The 11,496-nt window shown below is 41.6% G+C and overlaps 1 protein-coding gene across 1 annotated transcript; it reads left to right on the plus strand.

Moving 5' to 3' along the window:
* The first annotated feature begins 681 nt into the window (after positions 1-681).
* Positions 682-9,401, plus strand: CAPSL (calcyphosine like). The gene is made up of 5 exons (XM_030969025.1): positions 682-764; positions 4,660-4,793; positions 5,634-5,811; positions 6,452-6,661; positions 9,282-9,401. The coding sequence occupies exons 2-5, from the start codon at positions 4,660-4,662 to the stop codon at positions 9,381-9,383; spliced, it is 624 nt and encodes a 207-aa protein (XP_030824885.1). The 5' UTR covers positions 682-764; the 3' UTR covers positions 9,384-9,401.
* The last annotated feature ends 2,095 nt before the right edge of the window (positions 9,402-11,496 follow it).

Consider the following 11,496-nt stretch of genomic DNA (forward strand, 5'->3'; position numbering starts at 1 on the left):
TAATAGCTGTGTCTAGGCAGAGAGCAATTTTTCCTCATCATATGAGTGTTTAACCTTTTCAGCTTTCCTCTTGCTACAAATGAACACAAGCTCAGCATCTCCCCAGAGGTTCTAACCACCAGCAGGTCTTCAAAGTGGCAATTAATCATCAGGGAAAAAGTACATGCTGGTGAGGGTTTTTTTCTTTGTGAACAACAACTGACAGTCTTTTACTTACATGCTTCTACTATGTTTTCAGTAAACAATTGAACCAGAGAGTTTTTTCAACCCTATCAACTACGAAAGCAGGGAAATGTGTTCTAGAAACACAATCATGCAATGCAGCACTTTCCCACAGCCACTCCACCTCAGTCTTATCACTCAGCAAGGGGCAGCACAAGGTGTCTCCCACTCTCCCTGCTCTCCAGCCCATGTGGGCAAAGAAAAGAAGAAAAGGCATTGTTAAAAAAAAAAAAAAATTAAAAGGCTCTTGAAACACCAAAGCAATTGTCCAGGGAAGCAGCGTAATTGCAGGCTGGGCCAGCCACAGCCTACAGTGTCACCTTGGAGACCAGCTGGCAAACTCCAGGCCTCCCAAAAAAGGGGGGCCAAGGCAGCCGTGTGTGTAAACAGGTAAAACGAGATGGATAAGGAAGCTTTGCAGTGAGGCTGTGGCCCATTATCACCTGAACTTGTTGCTTGAGCCTGGAAGCACAATACTATCCAAGGCTCCCAAACACCTTCCAGTCCTGAGTGGAAACGCCAGGTTCAGAGAAACATTGCAGGTAAAGGATTTTTTTTTCCTGTTTGCTACCTCACAGTAAGTTTCTCTGATCAGCCAAGAGTAGTTTAACTAATTTCAATTAAATCTAATTTTTAAATCTAATTTTTTAAAACATGATTTTTATTTAGATATATAAATATACATATGTATTTATAAATGTATATGTATATATGCAAAAGAGAAATTGCAGTAATGTTCACCTGTCAGAAGGTTGAAGCTGGATGAAGCTGGTCACGATGGAGGGAGACAGGGGAGGCTGCTGCAGAGGGGTGAGTGAGGCTGGGGAGCCAAATTTTTAAGGAGGTGTTTAGACAGTTGTCAAATACTCCTGCAGCTTTTGTGCTTTTAATGATTCAATGAAATTATAAGAAGGAAACTAAATGTGTGCAATTGGTTTAGGCCACTTAATTTATTCTTAGATCCTGAGATCCTCTGCTCTGGGGTGGGTGGTGTTGCTGGCTGCTCGTGTCTTTGGCCAGGACGGGGGCTTTCAGAGCCTGGGTAATCCAGATGGGACTCTGCCTGTCCTACTGCAGTGTCTTTTAGGATTTTCATAGGAGGCTCTTTGGTGGGCTCAGCTGAAGGATAATATCTAAACAAATGTTGCAGAGCTTAGACTGAATCTGACTCTTTCCAGGCTTAATCCTCAGGCACAGAGGAATGTAAAGGGATCTGATTGCTGAACAGCCTAAAATTCTTCTGGGAAAATCCAATCCAAAATTTAAGGTTTTGTATTTGTTAGGAATAAATGCAATCATGACTGTTTGGCCTGCACAACACAACATCACCTATAGAAACAAACAATGCTGACAGCATGGGGTAATTGTTCATAGCCTAGTCTGTTAAATAAAACAAACTCTCCAGCATTCAAAATTAAAATAAACACTCTTGGTTAATTTCACTGAGGGAGATATCTGATGGTCTTGCATAAGATACACAAATTAAAACCATTTGGAATTACTTTTATGTCCTGTTCTTGTTTTATTAATGGTATTAAGATGCAACACATTTGTACACTATGCAGAGAATGGTTATACTCAACAAACCCTGACTGCATCTTTAATTACTTCACATTATCCAAAAAGGAGCAAGAGCAAAATGAAAGGGGAGGAAAGTGCATGTGAATTACTGTGATTCCTCCCTTCTTGCACTGATTTGGAATCTCTTTTCTTACAATATAGCCTAGGAAGGGTTTACCTCAAACTTAAGCCTGCAGCCAACAGAAACAGGAAAGTGATGTAAGTGTCACTATGGGCCAGGCTTGCACGTCACAGGTTTTATATTTAACTGGTTTTTCTGTATTTTCTGGATGTATGAAAAGGGTTCTCAGATACTTACTGCCATGTGACACAGGAAGCCAGGTCCTGTGTAAGAGGCTTTAGTGTGATGTGAAAACTCAATTACTTTGCAAACAAACTTTAATTACTGAGTTTTGTATAGAAACTTGTTGTTGGTGATTTAGTTAGTGAACATTATAGACAATGCAGATTTGCAAAGAGCAGCAGAAATATTTATTATTAGTGGCTTTAACCATGATATTTGGGGAGATATGATATTAGTGAGATTACTGGACTGCTCTGACCCATTTCAGAAAGAACACTGGGAAAAAATTGAAAAGTTCAAGAGCAATAGCAGAATTACCTGACATCTGGAAATTCATTTTGTACCAGGAGTCTTGAGCTATGCCTAATTACTAAGCAAAATTGAGTTTAAAAGGGACCTTCAGGTAATTACACCTGGACACGTTTTTAATAGGTAGCTCTTTAATCTTGTAAAAGAGAGTAAACCAGCATCTAATATGATGGAAATTCAGACTAGAAACAGCATATATTAAAAGAAAAATTATTCTGTGTTGGAACAACTTAGACTAGAGATTGTGAGTTCTGAGGCAGAAGTGCTTATAGATGTAGAAACAAACTTTATTCTTACTGCAGAAATTACAAAGGATTGGCCAGTTTCAGTGGCTTTTATTGAGGTTCAAGAGATCAGAACAGATAACAAATCAGATTATCCCTCCATATCCTCAATTCATGAGTATTACTGCAATGACTATCTGATGCACATTGCAGTATTCTGGAAATTACTCCTCTGATCCTGAAGCAAAGAGATGCCGGACTCTTTTCATGGGGTGTGTGTTTGTGTAGATTTTTGTAGTGTGCAGTAGAGATTAATTATGCCCTTGTTGGTCTCAGTATTTATAGAACTCCATAATGACATAACATAGAGAGAATCACACTGCACAATGATACACTTGCATCATGTACTCTGTATGTAGATGTATTGTTGCTATATATTATATGTAAGCAATAGTGCATTATTATATAATGTAAATATGGTTTGCACTGTATTTCTGTAACCTCATTGTATTTTAAAGTCTTTCCAGCTAAATATTTCCCCTTTAAGGACAGGTCATTGTTTGTGAAAAACATTTTTGGCTGCTGATCTCACACAGCTGTGAGATTGTCCTGATCACTGGTTAATGAGTTCCCAGAAGAACTTTACTTGCTCTGTCTGAAGAAAAGGCCAAAATGCTCTATATTTTACTTCTCTAGACTTCTACATTAAGCTAGTACTGAAACCATTTGGGGAGAACAAAACCATTTTATTTTTCTGTTTTTGCAAGCCCAGTTGGAGCAATCTAATGTGGTTATAAAATTCAGCATATTTGGCATTACCAGCAGCCATAGCCAATGCTTTGTAAACGGGAGTGGATGAACAGTTGAGATGAAATAGTTTAATTCCATGTTTCTTAGAAGTTTTGTCTGGTCATTTCAATTCACACTTTTGCACATGGAATCACAATGGGATTGGAAGTGTCACTTGCACTGACAGTGCCTCACAGGGCCGCTCAGCTTCATCTCCTCATCCCAGCATGGCCTCAGCAGAGCACCAGCTGCCCTCTGAGTCTAGAGCTCTGCTGTAACTTCTGTGACCCTTGTGTGCCCTTATCCTATGATGCTTGAAAGGCTGGAAAATATTTTGGGAGTCTTCACGGCCTGCTGCAGACCCATCAGCCAGGCTATGGAACAGCAGTCTTGGCACGGAGTATGTGCCCAGGATTCACTGTGGCCCTAAAATATCAGCATGGGCATGGGCAGTCCCACTTTTCTTAGCACTAGGCACAAATAATCCCTGTGGGAGAGGCAGTGGGTCTCTGCCAGCCTGGGCATGCTTCTCTTGGTGGTGCTGTTGCAGCACTGCAGAGTCAAAAGCCGGTTTTCCCTATTTTTATTCCACTGTTTTCCTCTGAGGGAAGCTGGAAGGCCTTTGTGGTCAGCATGTGAAATCCTGGGGTGCTAAATACTGTGAAAGTTTAAGGTATTAATTTGTTCTGCAGTTGTGTTAAAAAAGCAGTAGGTGTCATGTGTACGTGACTGCTGCTGCTCAGACATGCAATGGGAGAATTCTGTGCTCTGCCGAATCGGGACTTCAGTGGAACAAAAGTGAATCACAGGCAAAGGTCCCCAGCCAGGGTAATTTTTGTCTTCCTGTGGTCAAATGACAGCTGCAAATCTGGCCAGGTGGAAGAGGCTTGGCAAGGATGCTGTGGACACACACAGAGGGAGTCACGCACTCCTGAGCACACCCACCGGTTGTCACAGTGTTCTCACACTGTAGGCAGAAATTTCTTACACACAGTTTCCTGTCTGCATCTGGATTAATCACAGGGTGGTTGGCTGAGCCCTCCTTTCATGGTCAGTGACCTAAATTGTCAATTTCCCTTTCTGATAGAAGGATATAAGGAAAAGGAAATAGAGGCTCAAAATGGGTCCTCATGAAAGAGTTGCTACCAGCAGTTTGCAAGTTAGGAATTTGGGATGCTTTGTATACTACGGCAGGCTTCAGCACTGTGTTTGAATGTGAATCCACACCACATCAGTGTTTTGGTCTTCCAGATGGGCACAGCAAGGCATGACCGAGAGATGGCAATCAATGCAAAAAAAAGCCTGCCCACAATCACCAACCCTTTAGAAAGACTTCGCCTGCACTGTTTAGCAAGGGGATCTGCAGGCATCAAAGGACTTGGCAGGTGAGTATGCAAGATGTCAATCCCATTATTCAGCCTAATAGTTTTAGCTGCAAAAGGCTCACACCCCAAATAGGGACCAAAACTTGAGTTTTCAAGTTTTCTTGAGTTTTCTCATTTCAGTACAAATGCCATAACCCACAGAGCCTGCCACTGGGGCTTATTGTTTTGGGACACAGGACTGACCTGATCACCTTTTGAAGGACTGAAGACTGTGAATCCCTCATGAGAAAGTCCTTCCAGAACAACTCCTGCCAGAGAAAGGAAAGGAACATTAACCATATATCTCCTTTGTGTTTTCTAAAATTATCTTAAGTATTTCAGCACTGGAGATTTTAAATTTCCTTCCCTTTCGGGTATGATGCCCTTGTTGTAATGGTCCATTAGCTGTCTAGTTTGGGGGAGGCATCCAAAACCTTTTTGCAAGCATCCCATCCCTAGGAAACAAGTGTTGTATCACACCCTGAAATCCTTCCCAGGCCCCATACACCACCAATAGATCCAGATGGTGACCAACTGGAGCTCCATCTAAATTTGCAACTTCATCTAAATGTGCAACTTGCAGGGGCAGAGGGCTATAATGAACAGGAATACTATGGCAGCCTTTCTCTCATTTAACTTCAGGCATGTAATATTCATACACCCTATCTAAACAAGTAATCTCTACTGCCAATAATTATAGGGCGTTTGTTGGTCAGGGTTTTTTATTTATTTCTTTTTTCCCTGTCTCAGAATACAGAACAAGGAGGAAATGTTATCTCAGTAAGGTGCCTCTCTACTCCAGTACTGTATTAACCACTGCAGCATTCTCCATGTTTTCCTCAAATTTCATGTTTTCTACAGAGCATTTAGGATTATTGATGATAACAATAGCAGAACCCTTGATTTCAATGAGTTTCTGAGAGGACTGCATAATTATGCTGTGATGATCAATAAAGAAGAAGCAGAAGAGCTTTTCCGGATATTTGATAAAGACGGCAGTGGAACAATTGATTTTGATGAATTTCTTGCTACACTGAGAGTAAGCCTGTGAATTTATGCTGTTATTGCATTAAATGGATTAAAATATAGCAGAACAGAACAAAGTAGAATGGAATATTTGCAAATAAACAGTTGTGATTTTTTTTCCAATTAATTGTGGCCTTGATTTAGATACCGAAATTCCTGTGCTGCAGTCTGGGTACCTGTGCAGTTCAACCCATCAATCTCACTTCTTTGTCAGCCATTTTATGATGCATCTCTTTATAACATGAACTTATTCAGGGGATGCTTTCTCCATTCCACCATGGCGATTGATTTTGTCTGAAATATCTTTGCTCTGCTGAAGCCTAAACAATTAAGATAGAAAATAGTAATACTTCGGGTAATTAGTAATTTCTTCTTGGAAATATTTAAAATGGGCAGATCAGAAAAGTGTTCTAGGTAGTATTTTCTTTCTTATTGTCCATTTGCTATTGTATGGGTAGACACTGAATAGTCTTAATCATATTGCTCTTTTGAGAACATATTGCCCTTTCTAGCTCCTGGACAGTGTAAACTATCACCAGTATATTGTCCCATCTCCCTTGAAAATTTTACTGCTAGCAACAACAAGTACTTGATTTTGGAACTGGGCAAGTAGTTGGCAAAAATAAAATTATTCTGTTAATATTTCTTTACAGCCTCCCATGTCCAATGCAAGAAAAGACATTGTCATGCAGGCATTTCAGAAGTTGGACAAGACTGGAGATGGTGTAATAACAATTGAAGACTTACGCAGGGTGTATAATGCAAAATGTCATCCCAAATACCTAAATGGAGACTGGACAGAAGATCAAGTTTTTAGAGCCTTCCTGGATAGTTTTGATTCACCCTATGACAAAGATGGGAAGGTAAGTAATTGCAAGCCATGAAATCACCATCTGACTCAGAATTTGACTTAAGTTATTAAGTGGGGGAGTAATTGCAGTACTAAACATCTATTTGCATCACATTTATATGGAAAATCAAAGTAGATGCATAACCTGTGCACAACACTCCTGAGACAGCTAGTTTGCACATTCTGAAGCAAAGGGGCTCTGCAGGAGGTACAAAGGTGGTTGTGAGATTGCATTAAAGCTTGTAGCCTTAATAGTCGAATTTCATAGATTACACTAAGTACATCTTCAGACTACCCCACAAAATTGCTGACTTTCACGATCCACATAAATTGGGAGATTTTTCACTTTTTAGGAGAATAAATACTATGATCCAGTTCAAAAGCAGGCTCCCTGCTTTTTAAAATACTTTACAGTTAGTTCTTCTCCAGTGCAATTACTGAGACACTTGACTTGGAAATCAGTCCATAATAGAGACAGATTTATCTACAGAGATTTGGAGGGAGAATGGGACTGGGACTACTGCCAGGGGGGTGTACCCTGAGGAGCCATGAGCTGGGACAGAGCTGGGAGCCATTCCTGCACTCTGGCTCAACTCTCTGGTTCAGGTGCAAAGTCTGAGCACCGTTTGTGATGGACTTCTTACACATCCACTCTGCAACCATCTCTGAGCCAAGCATGCTCTTTCCCCTTGTTATGTGTCTGCAGACTTCTTTGGTCTGAATTTACATCTGTTGACCAGCTCAGAGCAATCCTGTATCTCTGTGGTCCACTTGGTGATATTCTCAATCTGAGCAGTTAATAATAACAAACGAGGCTGTAAGTTCTTATCAGTGCTTTGTGGAATGTCTTTAACATTTCCCACTCTCCAGGGCTGCATTGCGTTGGTAACTCTACCTGTCTAATGCTCCATCCAAATCCTTCACTTGCTTGTTCCCACCACTCAGGGTCTTTGTTGTAGAGGTGATGGGTTTTATCTACTTAGACATGACTTTGCACTTAGTAGAGCTGAATTTCATCCCCTCTGCTGCAGTGTCATCCTCAGAGATACCAGTTCAGAGCCAGCTATCCCCTTCCAGGGGTGACATCTAGCAAATTTCAAGCAAAATGTTCCTGCTTTATGTGCTGAGGTCATATATGAATGAACACATTAAATGAGTTCCCAAACTGATCCCTGATGAGTTCAGTGCCTGGTTACTCTGAGCATCCACCTCTTGGTCAGCAATCCTGATATTAGCTTACTTGATTACTGTTACTTCTGAGAACAGATTGTGGCTTTCCTGAATCAGAAGAGACTAATGATACTGAACACCTAAAATGTTTTTAGCAGAAATGCCTCAAGGTTGAGCATTTGCTAGAAATGCCCTCTTCACTATGGTCTTGCTGGGTGCCTCTGAAACAGGCAGTTTTAGTGAGGCTTGTAATCATCTTGTGATGGTAGGACAGTCTGAAGTGGTCCTTTCTCCCTATTGTCATGTTTTTCTAAGTTCTCAAACACACAATGCAATCAGAGCAGATGCCACGGAATCACAGAATATGCTGAGTCAGAAGAAACCCATCAGGATCATGAGGTCCAACTCCCGGCCCTGCACAGCACACCCAGAAATCACACCTTGTGCCTGAGAGCATTGTCCAAACACTTCTTGACCTCTGTCAGGCTGGTACTGTGACCACTGCCCTGGGACCCCATTCCAGTGCCCCACAACCCTCTGGGGAAGAACCTTTTCCTGACATCCAGGCTAAACCTCCCCTGACAAAACTTCAGGCCACTCCCTCAGTTCCTGTCGCTGCCACCACAGAGCAGAGATCAGTGCCTGCCCCTCTTCCCCTCACGAGGGAGTTGTAGCTGCAGTGAGGTCTCCCCTCAGTCTCCTCCAGGCTGAACAGGCCAAGAGACCTCAGCCACTCCTCACACAGCTTCTCCTCCAGACCCTTCTCCATCTTCCTGGCCCTCCTTTGGACACTCTCTAATAGCTAAATGTCTTTTTAATATTGTTTTGTATTTTTCAAATTTTTCTTTGTTTATTTAAAGAATGACCTACACAATTCAAGAGTTAAGGCATCACAAGAGACCTGCACAGTTTTTCTCTTGGTTAAATTTTTTTTTTAATTGTCATTTTTAAACCTCAAAATACCAATGAAAACTATTTAAAACTCTTAAATATTTGAAAGAATATTTGCTTCATTAAGGGAAACTTGTTTAAAGCAATGATATTTTCTCTCTAGGGGTGGATATAAAGTTCCAAGCTGTCTCTGAATTGCATCAGAAACCTCACCCACTTTATTAATAATTATGCAAAGAACCAGATTATAGCATCCCTGGAAAAAAGTACATTAAAAATTTGTCTTCTTAGGCAGCAATGATTTTAACTTCAGTTGCTGGTAAGGTTAGTTAAACTTCACGTTTCACCTCCATCCAAGTGTTGTGGAGGACAAGAGCTCTTGTTTCTAGAAAAGCGAAATTAAGGAAATTATACGTGTCTTAATTCCTCCTGTTGGATTCCTTTTTGTTAGCCACAACATGAAATAGCAGATGTTCAGTTTCATTAAAGGTTTTTCTCAATGTGTTGTTTTGACTTACAGCATTAAATAAAAGCAAAGGTTCACTTTCCTATTCTTAATTTCTCTGTCTCAGGTCACAAAAGAGGAATTCATGAACTACTATGCTGGAGTCAGCGCTTCAGTAGACACAGATGTCTACTTTATCATCATGATGAAGAATGCTTGGAAACTCTAATCATATAGTTAAAGAGGCAAGACTCCTCTTCCACCTTTTATAGGTTCCTCTGATACAGTGTATGCACAACAACACCCTCCTGTTCCATAACAACAGTTTCCAGTAACTGTGCCAATTACTTCCAATCTGCAGAATTAATTCCCAGATGCTTCAGTAGGCTCAGCCTCAGGGGATCAGAGCAGAGAGTAGATCTGGCATTTGGCCACCCCACACATCTGTCCTTTTTCTTTCCAACCCTGGCATGTCTTTCCTTTGCTGAGATGAGCTGTTCTTTTATTTTCTGACATCTGCAGTAGGTTGCTGTGGCTCCTGAACATCCCCTTTGCAATGTTAGATACAGCTCTGCTTTCTGGAGGATGGAAGAGATGGTGTCCTGGTTTAGGGCAAATTTGGGAGAAAACCTCCAAAAGGGGCCCCTCCCCCTGTTATCATTATAAAGCAAGAGTTCTATTGTCATTACATTCCATATTGCTAGAGTTTTATACCTCCTGACGTTTCTTGTAAGCAGCTCCCCTGGGCACGGACTCTTCCCTGCCCTTGCAATAGCCAACTGACTCCAGCTCCCCTCGACCAACCAGTCTACTCTTTTATAACACTCTTCTTATTGGCTGCGGCCTGCTGTGGCCTGCTAAAATCAGGCCTGCTTCTAATCTTTAATTATTAACACAGCTGCAACTCTTTAGGGGGTAAGATTACTTTCCATACCACCTTCATCTACCTATATTCCATCCCCCTACATCACCCCAACTGGTTCGGGAAGGATTCCTAGGAGAGAAGTGGAAAGAACCTGTTTATTTAAATGGCACAGCACCCCCCAGCACACAAAATGAACAATACTGGATGACAAAACTCTTTCACCGCTCTGAAAAAGATGACAACTTCAGAAAGTCTCTCTTGGGCGTGGTTGCTCTGTTATCAGTTCCTCCAGTGCTGCTGCAGCCACAGGGTGCAAACTCTCAGTGTTCCCAGGTCCCAGTCCAGAGCAGGCTCAAGCGGTTCCAAAAAAGGGAAAGGAAAAACAGTCCAGGGAAAAATTCAGCCTGCTTAGCTAAACTAATTAATGAGCAGAAGCAAAAGCAACAGCAAAAAGCCAAAGCTGCCCTACATACTGCCCCATCTGTGTCCCCCTGACTTTGGGGAGAGAGCAAGCTGATAACAAAACAAAACTTCACTTTTCAGAGCCAGTCTTGAAGGCACAGAACATGATATCCAGCATAGAGAGAACAATGACTGGGTATACAAGCATCATAACACCACCCTAGGACGGATGGAAATCAAAATATTCTGAAGTGTGGTGGTCTTGGACAGGCTGTTATAAATGGAAGGAAGTCTGTCCCAAGAGGGTCATGCAGACCTTTTCACCTGAGGCACTGCAGTATCTCTCGGCTTTGTGGATCTCACTGGTGTGATAGAGCAGCTGCTGGTCTTGCTGCTGGGAACACGTGAGCTCCCAGTACCGGGAGGCTGGAGGGGCAGTCAAAGATGGGGAGACATGGACCGTGCAAGATGCTTTTTAAAGCCCTGTTTTTTATCCTGGCTCAGGATCATTTTGATTATGAGATCATTTTGCTTCTAGTTTTCTTCAAAGGGGATATATGTGCTACAGTATTTTTTTCTCTCTGTTCCTGGAATGTTTGCTGACGTGGTAGCTATTGCCTGTAGAGACCTACACTGAAAGTTGTTTACTACTTATTTGTATTTGCAATGACCAAGATATGACTTCAGAGAGCTTTCCAAAAATGAAGAACTCATAACTTTCTTATCTTCTTGTCTTCTGTTTCTGATGCTGAATAAAGACTGGGAACCTACCCTTCTTGTCACATCAGTGAGGCTGTCTCAGTCCATCTTTTGTCCTTTGTCCATACAGATAGGGCAGAAATGGTACACAAAGGAAACTGTAAAAAAAATCCTAAAAAACCCTAGTGTGTGAGTGTGTGGTGTCTTAATTTTTCCTGCTTTGATACCTTTTTCTTTTTTCCTCTACTTTCTGCTCCTCTTGCATCATTTTGCTGCTCTCCCAGACTGAGTAGCTGCTGCTGTAGCAGAGAGTAAATGCATTGTGCATGGCAGCATTTGCTCCATTTCAGCCTGGCAGCCAACTAAAAGCAGTACA

This window comes from Camarhynchus parvulus, chromosome Z, assembly GCF_901933205.1.
Source record: "Camarhynchus parvulus chromosome Z, STF_HiC, whole genome shotgun sequence".
NCBI classification, from domain to species: Eukaryota; Metazoa; Chordata; class Aves; order Passeriformes; family Thraupidae; genus Camarhynchus; species Camarhynchus parvulus.

What these genes read in the sequence shown, in the direction of transcription:
- CAPSL (XM_030969025.1), top strand. Translation starts at nt 4,660, where the DNA reads ATGGGCACAGCAAGGCATGACCGAGAGATGGCAATCAATGCAAAAAAA. An exon ending in GGCATCAAAGGACTTGGCAG is followed by an intron (nt 4,794 to 5,633) that starts GTGAGTATGCAA and finishes TGTTTTCTACAG; the next exon opens with AGCATTTAGGATTATTGATG. An exon ending in AATTTCTTGCTACACTGAGA is followed by an intron (nt 5,812 to 6,451) that starts GTAAGCCTGTGA and finishes ATTTCTTTACAG; the next exon opens with CCTCCCATGTCCAATGCAAG.